This window comes from Megalops cyprinoides, chromosome 6, assembly GCF_013368585.1.
Source record: "Megalops cyprinoides isolate fMegCyp1 chromosome 6, fMegCyp1.pri, whole genome shotgun sequence".
NCBI classification, from domain to species: Eukaryota; Metazoa; Chordata; class Actinopteri; order Elopiformes; family Megalopidae; genus Megalops; species Megalops cyprinoides.
Window position 1 is genome coordinate 32,073,077 of NC_050588.1, and position 22,005 is coordinate 32,095,081.

General features: G+C 39.8%; 1 protein-coding gene across 1 annotated transcript; it reads left to right on the plus strand.

Moving 5' to 3' along the window:
* Positions 1-3,243: 3,243 nt before the first annotated feature.
* On the plus strand, positions 3,244-20,535 carry ahcy (adenosylhomocysteinase). The gene is made up of 10 exons (XM_036530851.1): positions 3,244-3,323; positions 5,070-5,260; positions 6,034-6,109; positions 7,167-7,319; positions 9,018-9,130; positions 9,256-9,463; positions 10,068-10,155; positions 12,967-13,084; positions 16,524-16,718; positions 19,625-20,535. The coding sequence occupies exons 1-10, from the start codon at positions 3,296-3,298 to the stop codon at positions 19,754-19,756; spliced, it is 1,302 nt and encodes a 433-aa protein (XP_036386744.1). The 5' UTR covers positions 3,244-3,295; the 3' UTR covers positions 19,757-20,535.
* The last annotated feature ends 1,470 nt before the right edge of the window (positions 20,536-22,005 follow it).

The window sequence follows — 22,005 nt, forward strand, 5'->3', positions numbered from 1 at the left end:
TTGCTACTTCAGTGGATCAAATAATCACTACACAAAGAAACATAATACAGTTATCCAGTAAAAGTTTTAATAAATGATATTTTTTTATGGTTTCACTATTTCCTGAAATGTCACAACCCTGCTATCCTGCAAACTCAGATTACAGAGTTCATTCAAAAGTGAAAACATTAAACCCAGTGGGGATGTTTCCATGGAGAATTAGCAGAACAGAATATGTGAAGAGTGTTGATTGGCTCAAAATTTTGAACTCGTTATACTGGGCTGAAACAGGATTTTGCCCCCATATTTGTCAACTGTAAACAAATGTACTAATATTTGACCTCCCATGAAAGCTCATTGGCTGTAAATGGATTAAAATCATGATATCCATTAGACATTTAGCTTTGATGTTCAAAAGTTGATAAGTCTGTATGGCACAAGACACTCTGTGGGCAGGTTCCAATTCTCCTGCAAAATGAACTGGCTAATCTGTTCCTTTTTTGTTAGCTGGCTATATTCTTGGTGTATGTGTGTGTTCATGTGTGTGCGTGCGTGCATGCGTGTGTATGCATGCATGTGTGTGTATGTGTATGCTTGAGTGAGTGAGAGAGTGTGTGTGGGTCTGAATGATCGCAAGTGTTTATGAGCATTTGTGTCTTTCATTGTGCTTCTTCCTTCCTCAAACTCATTAATTCTAAAAAAAAAGGTTTTCCGAAGTTGTTGTTAGAAAATATTTTACATCAACTTTTAGTCAGGTGAGGAGCTTGACTGCAGAGCATCACATATGTGTGCAAGCCCAGATAGGATGATGGAATTAACCCAAACAATGATTAAGGAATTTTGCATTATTTAAGATTATGATTTTGATTTGATGATTTTTCCCCTAACATTTTGTAGCTCATCCTGGTATTTAAGGGTTGTTTTCTAATTTTCTAATTTCCTCTCGAAAGTATATAAGATATGTATATTCTGTTTGTAAATCATTCTCAAAAGAAGTTTAGGAGGGTAAAAAAAAATAACAAATGTATAACAACTTTATATTTAAACTGACATGCTCTGAAATACTTGAACTTATGCAATTGTTTATTTATGTTCAGGGCTTTCATTTTCAGCCTTTGTTTTCTGTTGTTCTTTAGTTTTTTTTTTTTTTTTGTCTCAGTCCTACCACCCTACCTATCACCACCTGACCTTGTTCTTATGGTACGCCTGAATTAAACTTTTGCCAAATGATCTTATCACTTTCATTTTGCTTTGAATAAACTGATTTCTGTATATATTAGCCAGTAGTACTCACTTTTCATATTGCGTTGAAACAAATCTGAACTGGTCTCCTCCTCACCAGAGAGAATCCTGTCTCTCCCTGTCCATCTGTCTGAATGGAAACAGCTTACACGATTGTCTTGGTAGTGAATTTGCCTTGGAAATGGTTGTTTCAACTTGTTTCATAAAGAAGACAGAAGAACATTGTGGCTAACGACAGAAAAAGTGTAAGGTTTGTATTTAACATTCAGCTACATTGGTACAAATTGATGTCTATGTTCAGTGATAGAATGAAAGGGCCAATATCAATGAGATAAGATTCTGTACATTTTCTGTGTAGACTCGCAGTGTAAGTTGATATTTGCAGTGTTTAACACAAGCAGGAGCATGTATTCCTTTTGTATGTTCTAATTACCCTGATGAAACTATTATTGGATTGGTCATTAAATGTATTGATATATATATTTTTTGCTTGTCTCAGTTTGGGTTCAAGATAAGAAAAAAACGTGTTTCTTCCAGAGGTGGCATTTTTGTTCTTATTTAGGCTTGGGCTAAAATAATCAATAGATGGCAAGTAAGTCTTGCGCCTGAAAATATTCTTGGTCAGACCTTTGCCGAGTTTGATTTATTGAAGAAGGGTGGTTTGTTGAAACATATAAACTGTACACTATGCTCTCTAAGTGCTCAGTGTGTAAGGCTGGAATAGTAATTTTTGTCATAGTAAAACATTAATTGTTAGATGTACTTCACAATTCACAGTCAATGTCATTCATGTAGATATATTTTCAATGCTAAAACCACATTTTTTATACTGTAGTTACATTAAGAATGAGCCTTTTTTCTGTCAGGCACTAAAATGTATATTGTTAGATTGCTGATGTTTGTAGTACTGTTTGGTCTGTGTGTTTGCATGTGTGTCATTCAGATATTTCCCAGCGTTTACATTTACTCACTTTTCATTAAATTTTAAAGTTTTTTTAAAGTCAATACATTCAGTCATTGTGTTAGGAAAAGACAAGAGAAGAAAAAATAGGGAAACCAAAGAAAGTTCAGGGCAAAATGAAAAGGAGAAAGAGGAAGAAAACAGTTACTGACAACCCTTCTTGTGTCATGCAGTTGATTATATGTAGTGTTTTATGTAATGGGTGTGTTGACTGTTGCATGCCTTGACAAGTGTCAGGATATGTGAAAGTATGATGGGATCGTGACAATCCCCCAGACAGCCTTTATGCTCGTTCTGTGTGTTTTTTATGTTACATTTTATGACATATTTGTTGTTAGACTGCCATCTTCGGGATGGATTGTTATAACTCATCTTCTTTTCAAAGCATTTTCTCAAAAAAAAAAAAAAGATCAATGAAACACTGTTATCTTATCTTTCTACTAAAATTAGACTCAATCAAAACTGTTACTCCAAATTCACATTAGTAAAAGTACACATTATTTCAAATAAAAGTACATCATTCTATTTGCATACACATGTGAGAAAATTCTAAGACAGAAAGTAGACATCTTAAATTTGGTTAATCTCTCTTTGTGCCAGCATGTAAGTAGCAGTTCTTATAAAGTGCGATTACCACTTTATCAAGAAATTTCCAAAAAAAAATCTTCTTCATAGATTGCAAGTCATCATGGTATATCATTGTAATGGCCCTCTTTCGTTTAATTATTCATTTGCGTTGTTCGTTTATTTGTTTAAATAATCAGATTAACCTTCAAAGGAATAGTTCACCAGCCTGATGAAACATGTCGTGGCCTCCCATTGCATAAAGCCAAATCCGACGGGCCTATGAAATGAGTAATACTCCACCACTATCAAATTCGACCTCTCATTGGCTGATACAAAGGCTGGTCAAAGTCTGAGTTCTCAGCCGTACGCGCTGGACCCATTTCGGCCTATCGCCAGCCGAAGATGTTTGATTGGCAGGAACGAGCTCATGAATATGATAACAAACCAGTAGTATATCTGAGTGCACATAATACTGTCCCTCCCTTCCCCTGTCAATAGCCGGCGCTCAGCGGAGTTTGTCTTGCCTTGTGACTGCAGAAAATAAACATGTCAGAGAAGCTTCCATTCAAAGTCGGTCAGTATTAAATACATTTAATGTTTCCTCTTTAACTAGTTGGCATGCTAACTCAACAGAAATGTTTCCTCTTCCTACTGTGCAATGTGGGTGTGTTAGGTGGCTGGCTGCAAAATCTTTTTACCCTTGCTGTAGATCGGTATCGAGTTGAAATATGAACAGATGTGAGATTGTTAGTGCAAAATCGACTCAGACTAGTGTATCTGAAATAGCTAAACGACTGTTCTATTTAAGCGCCCACAATTTGCAAACTAGCTCTGTAGCTAACCGGCGCTTGCTAACTAGCCAGCTTGCTAGCTCATTACTCAGGCGTGTTTGCGGACAATAATGCTAATTGGAAATTTTTTTGTAAAACTGTCGCGGTGTTGTTCACCGTATGACCGTAAATGATCTCCGGATTCCATGCAATCTCATGAATACGTTATCTATTTATTGGAGTAAGGTACAAAATATGTAACACTTTGCTACGTCGCAGAAGAGCGTGGTTTCATACAGAAGACTTAATTCGACAGAACGAAGGGTGTTGTAGTCCATTTATAGGGTGAAGCGCCGGGAATACTACAGTCGGAACGTGTTCGAAAAACTACATTACCTAAGATTCAATTCGCGATGCCGCCACTTTTCGGTGATTGACAGACCCAGGCAAAGAGGCGAAATATAATACAGTGAACCACTGTTCAAGTTAGCACGTGGGCTGATAAAACTGAAATCGCAACTTATCGTACTAGCACAGAGCTTGAAAATGAAGGCAGCCAAGATTTTTTTTCCTCCCGTTGAAGTCGGCTATTGGCTAACCGCGTGTAGTTTGCAAGAATTTTTTTATTGATCTTCCTACAACTGTGCTACACCAGCTTGCATTTAATTTTATTAACTTTTTAGTGGAATTAGAATGTAGTAATTTGCCAGAGGGAATAACAATACTGTTCCACCTGAAATTTGAACTTTGCAATCTTCAGGTCCAAAGTCCAGTGCTTCAGCAGCTGCAGCACACTGCTCAAAATTTTGATTCCTATAGGCATTCTGACAGCCAAATTACAGACACTTCAGCCAGATTCCCTTAAGGTTTTAATTCATAACTTGTGCTTGACCCTCTTCTACAGCACTGTTTGTGTCCTCACATTAGCCCCCAGTGTGGCTGGGCCATGTGCATGGTATGTACATATTTAGGACACCAGAACAGCGTTGGTGACCTCCCTAACCCACGGCGCACAGGAGTTTTCCAGTTCAGTTTGGCACACACACACACACAGTGTGTCTCAGTCTCCTGATTGGAGCAACGGGAGAGGCTTGGTTAAGTGTCACAAGAGGACTAGAGTTCTCAGTCAGTGCACCTGTCAGTAGCTAGTGGGAACAGCTCTTTAAACCAGATAAGAGCATGTTCATTCAAGAGAGTTCAGACCACAGCTGTGGAACACCTGCCAAATTCCAGTTTGTGGGTGAACCATTTGTACTGGTATTAACATATTTATTAAGGGGGGTGGCAGTGTAGCATAGTGGTTAAGGAGCAGGACTTGAGGACGATTTGATTCCCAGCTGGTGTATGCTTGGGCAACTTACTTAACCCACAATTACCTCAGTAAATATTCAGCTGTATAAATGGATAATATTATTAAAAAAAAAACTAAATTATGTAAGTCACTCTGGATAAGAGTGTCTGCTAAATGCCAACAATGTAATGTGAAAAGTCCTATGTTGCGAGTTACTGGGATTCCAGGCTTTGTCGTCTTTTCTTGCGCCTTTACACAGCTGACATCAGCCTGGCGGAGTGGGGCCGCAAGGCCATCACTATCGCAGAGAACGAGATGCCAGGACTGATGAAGATGAGGGAGATGTATGGGCAGTCCAAGCCTCTGAAGGGGGCTCGCATCGCTGGCTGCCTTCACATGACCCTGCAGACCGCCGTGCTCATCGAGACCCTTCAGGCCCTCGGAGCAGAGGTGAAGCGGGGGCTTTGTTTGGCGGGCTGGGTGTCAACAGGTGTCGCACTGAAGTGTTTTGCTGAAAGTGAAGGCACGCAAGCACCGAACATGTTCAGCACATAGAACGTCTTCCGGAGATGGGAATTTAGGAAGTAGATGCTTCACGTTAAATGTGGGCTAGCTACACTTGTTTCCGTTAAAGTCACTCCACTCGCACTGTTTTTTTTTTTTCCCCACATTTACTCCTGAAAGTCTTTTGTTCCACTACAGTAATATAGCTAGTTGGATGTTAAGGTTTGGTTTTGGTCGTAAGTGTGACCCCTCAGATGTGTACTGTCTTCAATTTCGAAGTAAATGTACAAGCAAACTGCAGAAAGCAGGAATGATTACTGATTAAGAGAAATGCCTGTTAGTGACCATGTTCCTCAGAGACAGGTGAGAGGTTATTTATTCACCCTGGTCAGTATCAGACCAGTATCGGTGGCTTTTTTTTTTTTTTTTTTTTTTACCTTTGAACAGGGAAATGGCTTTTTTTTCTGCTAAATCATACAAAGATGTACACAAGTGTCAGTTGTCTTATTTCACACAGTGTCCCTCCAGTGGCATGTTGTGTTCCATTTTTCAAGGTTGCATTTCGTCCATGTACTCTGCGACTCAATACAGACTTATCATCTGAGCAGTGTTTGTGATATCTGTGGGGAAAAGAATGTTGACCTACAATTCAAGAGAATGTGGGCTATGAGCTGGTGTCCTTGTAAACTGTTTTCCTCACACTTCCCCCCCCCCCTTAGGTCCAGTGGTCCAGCTGTAACATCTTCTCTACCCAAGATCACGCAGCTGCTGCCATTGCCAAAGCTGGTGTTCCAGGTGAAAAAATAAAATTGGATTTTTTGTTTGTGATTCAGACCAGCCAGGTCCAGATATTGGGGGATTTCGCTGGTTTCGTCTGGTCGCTGTTAAGCCACGTAGTACGCAGAGATAAGGCACATGTAAAGTACAAGGGTGTCCTTCATTTGTTTAGAAAACCTGGACATGGGGGGGAGGGGCTGCTAGATGGAAGAACAGAGCTGCCTGAACTATCATTACACCCAACTTGCCTAACACTTTTCCAGCTGGGTTATTCGGTGAAGTGCTTCTGGAAGGGAAGTTAAAGTTAAAATTTGCGTGTAAAATTAGCTTCATTTGTGATTTTATATACATTTTCATTCTTATTTTAAATTGCTTATCTGTATCTCTCCAAGTGTCCAGCCATATGCTTCAAATCTGGATTTAAATGGTCAATATCTATGTCCTCAAAGTATTTATTTGTAATATATTTACACTGAACTTTAGTTGTATAGAAATAACTGTTTAATTGTTTATTCCACATTTGGCTATCAAACACTTATCTAGATTAGTGATGGCCAGGCAAACATTAACTCTTATCCTTGTGATGTTGGATACAAAGATTAACCCTGAGATTGGAGATCTGTAACAAAGCTGTATTTGTTTTGAATCAATGAATGATTTTTTTTTTATTATTATTACTGTTAAGGACACTGTCTGGTTTCACCACTGTGTCACTTCATCTGTGCTACTCCCCCATCCCCACCCCCACCCCCCAGTTTTCAGATACCTGTCCAGCTCTTCATCTGTTTTAATACTTGGAACTTGCGCATTCACCCTGCATGATTTAAATGCAGTTTTATAATTCCAATGTAACCATTTTATAATCTGTGTCAAGGATGCTAAAGGGCATTTGCACATATGTAATGTGTTTGTAGACTTACAGAACCGGTTGTCCTACGGTAGCTGCGGTAACCTGTCAGGAAGAAGTGTGCTGAATGGGGGATTTAAGCCAGTAACTCCTTTTGGGACTCATAACCTTTAGGCCTGTGTGAATTCGGCAGCAGACTTCTGGCTTTGACGAGGTTTTATGTTTCAGTGTACGCGTGGAAAGGAGAGACTGATGAGGAGTACATTTGGTGCATTGAACAGACCATCTACTTCAAGGACGGGCAGCCTCTCAACATGATCCTGGATGATGGCGGTGACCTCACCAACCTGGTTCACCAGAAATACCCCAAATTGCTTGCAGGTAATTTTTCCTTCAGTCTGCTGCAAGTATTTCACCTGATTTGGTCTCTTTCCAAAGTAATTTGTTAACATGAAAGTAAGTGCAGTATGACTGAAGACAAATTATTGTGCATTATTATGCAAAATCTGGCTGCATGTTCAGCAGAGATGATTTAATGTAAGTACTTTAATATTGTTCAAACGTTAACAGACGCTGCAATATTACCCGTTCCAGTTTGATCCAGATCTCCAAATAATGAATGAGTTAATTTAAGAAGAAATCAATTATAATTTGTGGCTTATCTGTCTACAAGCAAGAACATGAATCATACTGTCTTTTGGATAAAGGGGAAAACATATTAACTAATTTGTCTTCTGCAAAGGGGAGTGACTATGGATAAAATATCTCATGATTTTGATATAGAGGAGAGTGAAAGAGTCAGCTGATAAGAATTTGCATGTGGTGCAGTTTCTGTGCCTGCCAGCAATGGGAAGTGCTAATAGAGTGGAATGAGCAGGAGGATCCAGCTTTGTTCTTCTGGCTTGTTCAGGCGTTGGACCTGGGTGTCGCAATTCTGTGAGCGTTTTATGTGAAAGGCCAGTTGTTGTATGGAAACATTTTCTTGAGCCACAACTCCTCCAGTTACGTACTCACTCCAGTAGGACCCCAGTAGGTCTGCCATTTTGCATTTACATTAACATTTATTAATTTGGCAGACACTTTTATTCAAAGTGACTTACAAGTAAGGTGGAGTACAACATTTTAATGTTGGGAGATGTGCATTTTCACAGGGATGGGTGCTGTGTGTCTGTCCTGCCTCCCTTATTTCAGTGTCCTTCCATATTAGAGTTTAGTGTAGTGTACTGTTTTAGATAAGTGGTGCTAGCCACAAGCTAGATTTGCATGCTAAGATAGCATATCCCAAGAAGGGTGCTGTGCGCTGCTGCAGGTAATCAATGCAGACAAAGCATTGCATTGTACGGAGGAAAAACAAACATTTTGTGATGAAGTGATCCTGAGGAATTTCAGTGGGCTGGAATTTCATATTCAGGCTAAAGGTGGGAATGTGGGGACACAACCATTTAACCTTTAGAGATTTCAACAGTCTGGCATTTTTCACTTCCACTTCCTGATCTAAAAATGGAACGTGTAATATATTTCAGCCCAGTCACAAGATAAAAGTTGTCTGCATGGGATATCAGAACTGTTAAACTTCTAGTGAGCACAAGCATGAGAATTAACAAGCTGTTTGTCAGTTAGATCAGTTAGGCTTAAAGCTATGGTAACGGCCAACACTCTGAGGGGAAATGCACAAGTGTCTTGTCATTCTCTTTAACATGCAGTAGGTGGCAGCGTTACCCTAGAGCAAGCACAGAGCAGTATTTAAACTCTTGACAGTTCACCCTGGGCATTGAACACAAGTGAGGGCGGGGTTAAAAAAAATACCTCCTCAGGGTCATAGCAGTGCCGGCCAAAGGTGTAGTTTTCTGTGGATTTCTGCTGTTTGGACTGCACATCTGCTGGCTCAGTGTGCTCAGATCACTTCGTCCCAGTCCTTTGTGTTGAGAAAAGCCCGTGTCTGATGTATGTTGTGGCACCTGCCAGTTATAAACGTTTTACAGCTGAAATGTAGTGGATTTCTGCAGCTTTTCTGGGTGGTTTTCCGGTCACAGACCTCTTTGCCCTTTTGATAAGATTACTTTCCTCTCACTCCCTCAGGAATCCGGGGAATTTCGGAAGAGACAACCACCGGTGTTCACAACTTGTATAAGATGTTGAAGAATGGCGAGCTCAAAGTTCCAGCCATCAACGTCAACGACTCTGTCACCAAGGTGAGTTGGACTCTGTCCTGTTGCACTTGGAATCCCCCACCCCCGATACGTCATGTGACCCTGCCATAAACAGCGTCTACACCTTCCCCCGGTGTGAACCCCATGGTCTCTGCTTGCGTCATCAGAGCAAGTTTGACAACCTGTACGGCTGCCGGGAGTCTTTGATCGACGGGATCAAGCGCGCCACTGATGTGATGATCGCTGGGAAGGTGGCCGTGGTGGCTGGCTATGGGGACGTGGGCAAGGGCTGTGTGCAGGCGCTTCGTGGGTTCGGCGCCCGGGTCATCGTCACAGAGATCGACCCCATCAATGCCCTGCAAGCCGCCATGGAAGGTATGCATATGTGTGTTTGTGTGCATGTTTTTATACATTTTGTTTTTTTGTAGGGGGGTGTCACTGATACATCCATGGAAAGTATACGAGCTTGTGTTTTCCTTCGCAGGTAAAAGGAGATAGTGTTCTTTGGCTCTGTTGTAACTCTACATGGCTTCATATGTGATTAAAATGGAAATTTTTCAGAGAATCATTTACCAGGGTTATTTAAATAACAGGCAGCAACTGCTCAATTGAATGCTGGTCCTTAAGTTTCATACTGAATATTATTGTGATTATTCAGATAATATGAATATGTCATGGCATTTCTGTTATTAATAATTAACTAGTATATATGCATCTTAATAAAAATCTTTTGACTGATATGATCTGTATTCCATCAGCAGTCAGAATATAGACTGTGTATAAAGTTACATACTTTAAGTTTAGTTTTCTCCTCTGTTGATCATAGTGAGTGATGACTCTTTCCCGCACCATGTGATACACATCTCTGGTAAAAGGGGGTCACCAGACTACTATTCTAGGGGCAGTGTGGTGGTCCTTTTGTGAACTTTAACACATGCTGTTGAAGCCATACAAATTGGGGGTGTGTGGTGTGTTTTAGGATATGAGGTCACTACCATGGAAGAAGCCTGTAAAGAGGGAAACATTTTTGTGACGACCACAGGTTGTGAAGACATCCTCTTGGGCAGGTGGGTGTTGCTGCTGTTTTTCACTATCCTCCCCCCCACCCACTCAAACATAAGTTTAGAGTACATGAGACTACAAGACAGGCCCAGATAGCCTACTGTGTCTAATGAAAACTGAAAAGCATACTTTATATAATCTGTACCATGCTGTGGAGAACATATTTATTTTACACGGTGTTATGCTACATCAGGAGATGGTGCACTATACAGCACTGACAACTTAACACTGAACTAACAATAATAAGAGGAATTAGTTGACTTAAGAACCCTAGGCAAAGGCTCCAGTACTCCCTGATTAGCAGTCAGCTAATTTTTAATATTTAATTCTACCGGTGCAATTGGACAAATGTACACAAACATTTCTTTTACGCATGCAGTCTTTTTTAAAAAGACTGATGAAATTAAATTCCCTTGTTTAAATGATCTGAAGCATAATTAAACAATGGTTCAATAAATTACTTCAGTAAAAACAGACAGCAGGTGGTGACGGTGTGCTCATACCTGGCCCATTACCCAAGGAAAAAACAAATATACACTGCTGTTCCTTTTAAAAATATTGAAATACTTGGCAACGACATCTTTCAAGGTCATTACATGTACCCCTAGTTGCACTTTCCTCAACAAGCCCACAAAAAAGAAAAAAGAACAAGAAACAAAAAAAAAAACTTGATGTAATTTGAATTGTGTGCAGAAGACATATTGATATAGTCGTTGACAAAATTCGGAACCAAAATCAGGTGACATCAGCAGTGTCTTTCCCACATGCGCATGTAGTTGAAAGGCATTGTGCATTTCCCACATTTCGTGTGGGGTTGTCTGTGAACCGCAGTGCAAATAGAGACAGTAAGGAAGGAACGGGCTGGATGGGTTTTAAATCCCAGGGCAGCTTCACAAACAGTGCGCAGGCCAGTTGGCATACCAATGGCAAGAATACATTGTTCTTTTGATCGGCTGACATATTTCTTTCATTATGGGTCTCCTTTTTCTCTTGTCTTTTTTTTTTTTTTTTTTTCTCCCTGGTTTGATGCTCACCAGAGTAAATCACTTTATGACCTGAGTCTCATCCCCACTCTAACAAAGTGACACACTGCTAATGCAGCAGCCAGTCCCCAAAGCCTACCTTGCTTAGGCACCAAAATTACGTATTAAATCACTGTGCAAAACCTGTACTCTGTAAGTAGAATCACACCTGTTTTCATGTTAAGTCTGCCTGGGTCGATTTGTACTTCCAGCAGATTATGTTTTCCTTTGAGATTGCTGCAGGCTGCACATCTATTTCGTTAACTGTCTCACTATCTGTCTGGAGACTAAACTTTTCTCCTTTTCATCTACATATTTTTTACTTGTTTTTGTTGCTTCTTCCAGTGCAATATTCAAATAAGTTCTCTTGCATTTTGCTACATTCTGTGTCTGCGCCTTTGAAATTTCTTACAGTAACTACCATCAGTCTCCTCACCGGGCTTGATATCTCTGTATATCTCTCATGCATTCCCCCTCTGAGACAGTACCAATACCTCTTCTAACACGTGTGTTCACTGTGTGTTAACGTGAAATATGTCTATTCCTTTTAATGCACTGGAGATCATATGACTGATATACTTTGTCTATGATAATGTGTGCAAGTGAACCATAACCTCTCTCGTATGATCTAAGGCTGCAGTCCATGTCTCTTCAAGATGATGACATGCAAAGAATTCTATGTATGCATATTTATGGGTTCTCTGACCTTTAGGAGAGCTAGTAAGCTAGCATACAGCAAATCATTACACTATATTACTAACTGGAAACCCAGCCAGTGTAGCTGAACAGTGGTCTCCTGTCTGTCATCCTACTTTCCTTAGTTCATGAATATTCAGGCTCAAAGTGATAATTTTTGTTATCACAGAAACATTATCTTATCAAGAAAAGGGCTGTAGTCAACCACCAAGATGACAGAAACTTTTCTTTTTGGCATCCATTCAAAACCTTGCTGTACTGAAAATGCCAGGCCCCTGCATTCAATAAGATTAGTCAATGATCGTTGCATACATATGGTATCCTTACTGTGGCGCTTTTTGAACTGTCAGACTTGTGCACTTATATTGTCAAAGCGAAAGAAGATGAACACATCATCACATCACATGACACGCCTGGTCGCCTCTTGATTGGTTGAACCTGTGGCTGGTCTTCCTTTCATCAGAGTGAACTTGCACCATCCTCCTTATGCTATAGTTTCTTGTGAATCTTTTGCTGCCCAATTATTTTGATGAATGGCACAGGATGAACCATTACAGGAACTGGGAGGACTGCTGTTTGACATTAGCTGCAGATGTTGAGTTGTGCCTGTGAATCCTCTCTCTACGTATTTCGCTCTTGTGACAAGTCTGAGCAGGGTCAGCCTAGTTGTTTTTTTTCCTTTTGCCTCTTTTGGCAGTGTGGATTCCATAGGGTTCTCTTATAATGCGCAAATGCCAGTGCGCATTCTTGTAGTGGAATCTTTCCTAGAAAGAAAGAGAAAGCATAACAATGTATAACAAGTATAACAATGACAACATAAATTGCTTATACCTTGGTATAACTTCAGTATATACAGAATGTCACACCTAAAAATGAAGATGCCAAAGATGCCAAAAGATAAAGAGTCTGAAGTGCTACTGACATCCTAAACTTGCAGATGTAGAAAAATTATATGCCACAATTGCTTACAGGAACTCCACACCAGATGCTGAATTTGATCCAGTTGGAGAAGTCATATATAGAAGCACATCATATTTGGCTCAGTTTATATCAAAGCACAGGTTTATCTGTATATATTAATATTTTGTTTTCCAACAGGCACTTTGAGCACATGAAAGACGATGCCATTGTTTGCAACATTGGCCACTTTGACTGTGAGATTGATGTGAAGTGGCTCAATGAAAATGCAGTTGAGAAGACCAACATCAAACCTCAGGTAGGAATGGGATGGTACCTTTTTTTTAAAATTGATATCCTGAATTTATTGGCCAACCTGTTAATGTTTAACTTATTTTAAAAACACAGTTATGCTTATGTTTCTAAATTCATTTGATATGATTTACGGTAATTTATTTAAGCTTCTGTTTGTTGTGCATTATGGCCTGAATGGTGTATGATAACAAATCACAGGTCTGGTGTCCAAAAAAAAAAAAAAAAAAAAAAGAAGCATTCTTACCTTTTTGAAATTATTTTTGTTTATTGGAAACTAATGAATGTCTCATTTTTATTTGTGGGCATTGCTTGTTGGCTTTTAAGTGTATATAGTTACTCAGCTCTGACAGTTTAGACATTTGTGAACTTAAAAGTAATTAGGTTTCTGAAATCTCTGGCTTGACTGTTTTGGTGAGAGGAGCATCCATAAAATTTTTATTTTTCAAGTAAATTGAGTGCAGTAACATGAGTTTGCCTTTAAATTTGTATTTAATTGTGCTTTTGTCCTTGTTAAACAGTTTAAAAGCACCAGTCTTTAAAGGTTTAAAATTCCTGATTGATGTTAAATGAAACTTCACATAAACATTTTTACATTATCATCGTTAAGCAGACGTGCTTATCCAGGGCAACTTATAGTTTTTACATGTTATGCATTTAAAAACTGAGGGAATTCTGGGTCAAGTACCTCAAGTGCCCAAAGGTGCAGTGGCAGCGAGTAATCGAACCAGCAACCTTTTGATTACAGCCCTTGCTCCTTACCACTGTGCTGCACCGATGCCAGTTATTCTTTGATCGGATATTGACTGGCTGAGTTTCTTGGTTATTAAACACCAGCAGGATCTTAAGATGTGATTGAGTTAAAATGCTATGGAGTAGAATTTTATATTGAATCTCTTGGTGGACAGTCCGTTTTAGCAATCAGCTTTTAACACAGTACCCTTCACTTGAAGGGTAATAAAAAACAAAATTAGGAGCCTTCAATTTTTAACTACATAGCAGTCTGCTGTCTCCTATCCAGCCTATAAATACTATTTTCACCCAATATATCTACTTATCTTTGCTCCTGGAGATTTAGCATCAATATAATTGTCGCTGGCTAGAAGCATCTGAACTGTGCCAGCAATGAGTCCATTTTTGATATATTTATCATTTCCTTTCATGGTGGTTGAGTGAATTCCCAAATACTTGGCCATTAAGACCTTTCAAGGAATTTGCTCTCTCGTTAACTGCTAATAAAACAAGGCCGAAGTACGTCAAAAAGTAAAAAAAAATGGCTTGAATTCATACCTTGGTAAATGCCTATGTCTCTATCTGTGGTCAAGAGTTCAAAGCTTCTTTAAAGCTTTTTTGTTTTTTGTTTTTTTGTTTTTTTGCCCCCATTGCACGGGACTGAAATATGTGGTGTCCTGACACAAACGTAGACAAAACTGTCAGCTTTGTGGGAAATTCTAAATATGAACAGATTTCCCTTTTTTTAGTTTGGCATGCAAGTTCAGCTCTATGCAGTCTAATATTGGTGACCATTAATTATGGAGCTACTCACCAGTAGCTTCACTTGTCACTCTCATCAATTAACTGTGTGACTTTAACAGACCAGAAATGCACATTGAATTCAAACACGACACACACTTTGTGTAGTAATATGCATTTTCTTGAAAAAAATGTATAGATCTTTTAGCAAAATTTTAAATTAAGATGGATGCCAGTTAAATAATGAATGTCTCAATTTAAAAAATGAATCTACTGCACATGACTACATGACTGAGGGTAGCCATGCAACTGTGAATGCTGACAGATACACCATTGCAAAAGTAATTCCCAAATCATGGCTGTTACGGGAATGCAGGGAATGCAGTGGTGAACTTTTGTTTGGCAAAGAGCTGTCAAATCAAAAATTTATAAGCTACCGTTCTTTATAATCTGTTTTGGCATTCTGTGTCTACCAGAATCGCACACCAGCAGACAATTTCAAGTGAACTTGCCAGTTGGCTCTTGAAACTCATCTATATTGAAATGAATCTGTTTTGTAGACATATTGGTGTACTAGATGCTTAATGAACAGTTTATATGATTCTGTCGAGTCAGTACTGTGTAAACAGAAAGTCCATTAGACTTGGTTGTATCAACGAGCTGGTTGGCTGTAGCTAGTCATGAGAACAAATGATTGCTAACTCTCTTGCCATTGTTAACAGTTTTTCTTTTCTTTTTTTTAGTATTGTTTTACAATTTTTTAGAATCTTTCAGAAAATATAATCTTTGGATACCTGCCTTAAAAAATGAAGCAAATGTCCAAGTTAACTTTGGACCGCACACTGCATTTTGTAACTAAATTTATGATGTACATACTTTGTCAGTGGCAAAAAAAGAGCCTTCATCCATGTGTAATTCTGTGGCAGAGCTGCAGGAGTGATGACCTTTGTTGACCTATACCTTTCTGAGATATAAATAAGAAGAAATTAAGATAGTTTGACATTTTCATGCAGTATACACGTCATTATCTATTAGATCTGAGGTTTTTCAAAGTAAATTTATATTTGTAACCCCTTTTAATAGGGATTTTGGCCCTGTCTCAAGAAACCTTATCTAGTATTTTATTTCCAAAGTTTAATTGGAAGGTTTATTGAGATTTATTGAGAGGTTAGAGGTCCCCTTTATTTGTTGTAAAATTATTAATGGCTCAGAGACACCTGTACTGCAGAATTGTGGTTCTCATGGGAAAGAGTATACCGTTTAGAGCACAGTCCACCACTTAAGCACAAAGGTCTACTTTTTTCTTAAGCCCTTCCTAGTTTCAATGCATGTCTCTCACATTAAACATGATCATAAAAAGCCTGAAGTTACTGATAGAGCTGACGTCAGTCCAGTCGCTTGCCGCTACAGTAAAAACCCCCTTGTATAAAACCCCTGCCTACCAAGTGCAATTAATCCGTCAGGCTTCCTAGATCTGTCATTGTAAATTGTCTTCCTGCCTGAAGTATTAAATGTATTTCCTGGCCTTTCGCTGGACCTCCTCCGTAGAAAGCAAAGCCCAGTGGATGGTTGCTCTTGCTAGTGTGGTCTGATGTGTTATTTCCCATATGAACTGAGGCAGAAGGACTTGCCTGAGCACAGAGTTGGTGTACATTTTGGAAAATGAAATGGCATATGTGCAATCTGAATGTCCTGAGAGTATGTACGTGGTGAAACTGTATGCTGCGTGGTTATTCATTGTGCTCATGTGAAGTGGGGGTGGGAGAGAAGTCGCAAACCAATTTGACATACCCTAAGTTTGCATAGATGGCACAGGAAAGTATGTGAGAAGGTAGAGGCGGAGATGGCTAAAACCTGTCTAAAACCTCAACATCTAGAAGCAAATCATTTTTTTATCAGTAAGTTCATTCTAGTCTTTCTGCCTCTGGTGTTAAAGAATGCTCTATTTTGATTTTCTAACCATCCAATCACAGGTGGATCGCTACCGCTTGAAAAGTGGACGTCATATCATCGTGTTGGCAGAGGGCCGTCTGGTCAACCTCGGCTGTGCTATGGGCCATCCCAGCTTTGTCATGAGCAATTCTTTCACCAACCAAGTGCTGGCCCAAATTGAGCTGTGGACCAACACCAGCAAGTACCCACTGGGTGTCTACTTCCTGCCAAAGAAGGTGAGTTGCCTGTTTCCCACAAGTGTCCATTTGTCTGCATAAGACCTGTTTGGGGTAAAAGATTGCCTCCAGAAGACCTGATTTGGGTAAAAATGTTATTGTCTTTGAACAGAACATTTTGTAAATGATAGATAGTTCTGTTTTTCCATTTCCAGGATAATTGGTGTAACTCCTGGGACATCATAGGACTTTTGGAGACACACCAGTATAATGACAAAATTTGCTCGGCTACAGAATTTACTGTGGTCCTTTTGGTTCCCATTTCCACTTCTTTCCCATCCCATCATTTTTGTCATATTAGGTACCATTTTGTTTTATCAATATCAGTCGGCAACATTTTTTTTTTAACTGATTGCGTTTTGAAGATACAGTTAAATGTTGTGATCTTATGTAGGATCTAACTAGCTAGCATGTAACTCGCAGGCATCAATGAATTACAGGAACAAAGCCTGCGAGCTAGCAAGCGTACGTCATCTGTGTGTACAGTACTAGCTAGCAAAATGTGATTTGTTGGCAAACTTGGGCTATGTCAGTGATGACAAATGACGGTGTCTAAATCAGGCATAACATGCTAGCTAGCTACAAGTGTTATCTAATCTGATGTAAGATAACTTGATGCAACAGAAGCCAGAAATGAGTGAGAAGGAGTAAATTATGTAGCCCAAGTAGATTTCTGTTGTTAACAGAAGAAACATTTAGTAATGCTTATCTGCTTTTTCCCTTCATGTGGCTTTTTTGGGATTGGAAATATGACTTTGATTGAGCTCACCTCACCTAAGCAACCACTATACTTGTGTAGTATGCCAAAGCAAGGGGAATGCAATACTCCGATACACTCACATAGGCAAGGGCTATTTAGTATTTCTGCTGGAGAGCGGGTGCTGCTGTGAGTGGAATTTATAGATGGATTTTTTAATGTAGCGTATTATGTAGGCTAACACAGACGCAAAACACACTTAGATCATGAGATTACTTTATTTTGTCACATACAGTGCAGTACAAAATTGCTTTTTAATTCCTCTACTTCTTAGTCTTTTGTTCCAGCAATTAATATAGGCTGTGGCTTCATGTCCAGTGTTAATGACGGTGTTTGAACAGTTACACACCATATAGACAGTGCCCTGCAGTAAATTAACTATGAATTAAAACAGAATTAAATATGTAGACTTCACCATGCACATGCTTCCACATATATAAATCCCCCCCCAAAAAAGAAAAGAATGATTAAAACTGAACAATTAAGACAGAAATTGAATATCATGTTTAAATGTCTTCGCGTGCCACCAGTAGATCTGCAACAGAGTAGAATTTTGTGACTGGAATGCCTGCAATTTCCTTTAAAATGGTGCCAAATTAGCATTGGGATATATCTGAAGCAGTCACACTTTTGGAATGAGAGCTAAGCACAGGAAATGGAACTGAGAGGTGGAAGTACAATGTGCTGAGACTTTCTTATGCTTATATCTTTTTAATAAACTCAGGTACACTTGTTCAAAAAAATGAGGTGGAAATAATGAAACTTTTTTTTTTTTTTTTTAGATATGCATTTTAAAACGTGCATTTCAGACATCATTTTCTTAACACAATTCCATATGTGGATTTTGGCAAACATTGACCTAGATACATTGCCATTATATCACCCTCACTGAGATTGATGATATTGAGTGGTGTCACAATGCTGTCTTTCCAAAGGAATGGACTGTCAGGAGTGACACATCTGATATGTTTTGTTTCGTCAGTAGAAATGGTTGAATGTAGTGCATTATGACTGTAAAAGGCTAAAATGATTTGTTTTTTCCCTGGACATCTTTTTGAGCAAAGCAAAGTGGGTAAATCTCAGGTTCCTGGGTCTTGTTTTTAATTGCTGGGTTGCAATCGGCCTGAAGTTACAGCATATTTGCTACCCCTTTCTCGTAGCGGTATTAAAATGTGGGTACATTGAATTAATATTATTCAATATGCTTAATCTCTACATGGAAGCAGAATGGTTGTGCTTACTTTAGAGCACTGATGGTTTATGGCAAAACTTGAGCGGTGAAAGAATATAACTGCCCAGAAACCGCTTTGTAATTGAGACAGGAATTCTTCGGTGTGTGAAGCGTCATCTGCACTGAGTGGCACACAAATGGATTGCGATGAACATCTTGAGGCCTCTAACTGAAGCCATACGGCCCTGGGTGGACAGTGGTGGAGGGACTGTGGGAGAAAACCCAGAAACTGTTTGCGGAGTGTCTGCAGACTTGCAGGAATTCTGGTCAAGGCAGCGCAGTCTGAGAAGCACATGATTTAAAGCCAGACCTCCGCTGCTCACCCGGCTCTCCACTGGGAGTTGATTACCCTGCTACGGGAGGCCATGTTTTAAAGGAATCAACTGGCTCTCTTGCCAAAGGCTGTCCCTGTTTGACGTTCCCCTTGGTTTACTCTGGTGAAGTTCTCGAATTCATCTGTGCTCTGACAATGGACTGATCCTTCTGGGAATTCTCACTCCGGTCCATGACACGAAGACCAGTTTTGAGATGTTTGTGTTGTGGTTTGGTTTCATTTTTTTGGGAAAGCGGTTATCTGCGGACAATAAGGCAATTTTTCGGATACTTATTCCCCATGTTTGTGTTTTAAAGCTGGATATGAAAGATCTGTTCATTTTCTTATCGGTCCATATATTTATATGATATCTATGTGCAACATAGTTTATTTACATCATCATTATTATTGCAGTATTTAGGAGGTGTTCCTAAGGAATCACTAACAAGGATTAACAGTGTGTTTTTTGTCCCTTCCTCTTTGTAATTGTTGGGACAGGATGCTCATTTCTTCACCTACGCTTGCCTCTGCTTTGGATCTTGCTAGGATGCGTTCAGATCTTTTATGTAACACGCTCTTTTCTTTTCTCCCTTTCTTCTGTCTAGCTGGATGAAGAAGTGGCTGCTGCCCATCTCGACAAACTGGGTGTGAAGCTGACCAAGCTGACTGACAAGCAGGCCAAATACTTGGGGCTACCGCGTGAGGGCCCCTTCAAGCCCAACCATTACCGCTACTAAGCAGACAGGGGCAAAGCCAACCAGCCACCCCCTAGTGAGGGTGGGGGTTGCAGGTGATGGAGGGGTCCTGTGTGTACCTGTGTGTTTGGGCAGGGAAGGGTTTGGCACATTCTCCCAAAGCTTGTAAAGGTTAATTTATGTTCTCCTCAAACTGCCCTTTCCACTGTATTTTACACTCCCCTCCTATCTGCAAACCTCAACCAGACTTGTTCCACTTCTGTCATAAGAAGGGAAAAGGTGGCTTTAAGGCCGTTCTCTTCTTGCATTGCATTCATTTATCATGTTCAGCAAAGTTTTGGTCCCCATTCTCAACCGTAATGTTAATTACTAGATTTCCGGATACGTTAAAGATCCTGGGCATTCTCTCCTGTGTATTGTGAATAAGTGTCATCATGAAATGAGAGCAAGCAGTGAGGCTATGCCTTACTTCCCTCTCTGTAATTGCAAAGCTCTGGCACCTGTGAACAGCCCTTTTTCAATACCTTGCCTTAACTCATTTGAAAAGTGCTTCGTAAACCAGGAATTTTCCTTAAAGGGAAAAAAAAATATTCTCACAACAGACAGTCATTGTTTCTCCTCCCTACTTTTTGTCCCTATTATTTTCTGTCCCACGTGGTTCTTAGCTGAGCTAAGCCAAGGCGAGGGCATGCTTAGGCTGAAACTACTGCCGTTTAGAAAGCAGTTGCATAATGTTTAGTCCCAAGTGTCTGTTTCCGTGCAGGAGGATACATTTTTATCAAATGTAATAAAAAAAAAAATAAAGGACACATTATGCTGAAGTATGGATTGTATTTGTGCTTGTTTTCCACAAAACTACAAAGCAAAGCTTCTGATGTGGGTTATTCATGTTGGTACTTGGTGCAGATACTGAAATCTCAAGAACAGTTGTCATTGGAATGTGGTTTGCAGAGTTAGTATCAGTCCACAAATGAGCACAAACCTACGCCAAACCATTCAGTCAGAATATTGGATTCGGTTTACCTGTGATGTCTATTGTATAATACATACATCCATAGGCCCAATTTTAAATATAAGAGTATGAGCCATCCTTATCATTTTTGCCCAAGAATAATATTTTGGTGCTTATCTTGAAAATTTGTTCATCCAAAACAAGCACTCAACAGTGATTTGGCAGTGTATTCCTGCAACTCAAGTCACACATCCCTTTAAAAAAAACTATCATTTTGTTTTAAAATGGACTCATCTCAGTTTTTCCTCTAACAGGTCACAATAGTAATAACCATGCATTCCCTTTGAAATAAAGAATGTTGTTAACTTGTCAATGTATTCCATTATAAATAAGTTGTACAGCATAAAATGCATATAACAGTCTTTAACCCAGTGGCTGTGTGAGAGTGTCCATTTAGATTGCTCTCTAAAAGAACTCATGAGAAAGCTGGACACTGGCCTTTTAAATGAAACCTTTATAACCGACACTACTGAAAACTTTGTGATGTTACTCAGTTGGAAACCAAAAAGTATAAACTGTTTTTTGACGTCTTTTTGAAACTGGATACCAAGCTTGCACAAAGATGTAATGAGAGAAACCTCTGTATAAGGTTATGGTATGAATTGTTTTGGAATGAGGTCTTCTGTCAAAAGGTAAGGACAGCCCAAGTGCAATCCCAAAGCGACTTTCCGGGTCTCCTCTGATTTTCAGAACTGATTCCTAATGTTTTATTGTAAGAAGCTTTCATGGGTGTCCTTTACCTATCCAAGATGCCACAGCTAGGAAATGCGTCCGGGGTGAGGCAGCGGGTGAATGGCAGGCCATAGGGAGAGGCGACTGGAATGATGACAGGCGAGGTGGTGGAAGTGAGCCTGTGGACTATTAGCCACACTGGAACATTAAAACTGCTGAAATGGTGTCTCCAGAGACATCTAACTGCTCAATCTACCTTTTTAAGATTTTCACCCTCAATGGGAAACAGCTGCTGCATCTGGCACCCCGAAGTGTCATTCTGCATCGCAGTGTTTTCCTTGCTCCCTTTTATTACCTGCACTCTCTGGCCCTGGCTAATGTTTACAGCCAGCTCATTACATCCGGTGCTCCGCATTGCAGACCTCTCACACGCGGGCCTTTGTCTGGCTTTGATCTGCATTTTACAATGGCTGCTGTTTGCTGGAAAATGGGCGAGGGGGGGGGTTGGGATTCGAAAGGCCTCTCCTGTATCCTGTTTCTGAAAAAGGCCAAACTGCTGGGCTCCCTCCTAGCGTGACTGCTTTGGCAGTGTAGGTGCTCTGGAATA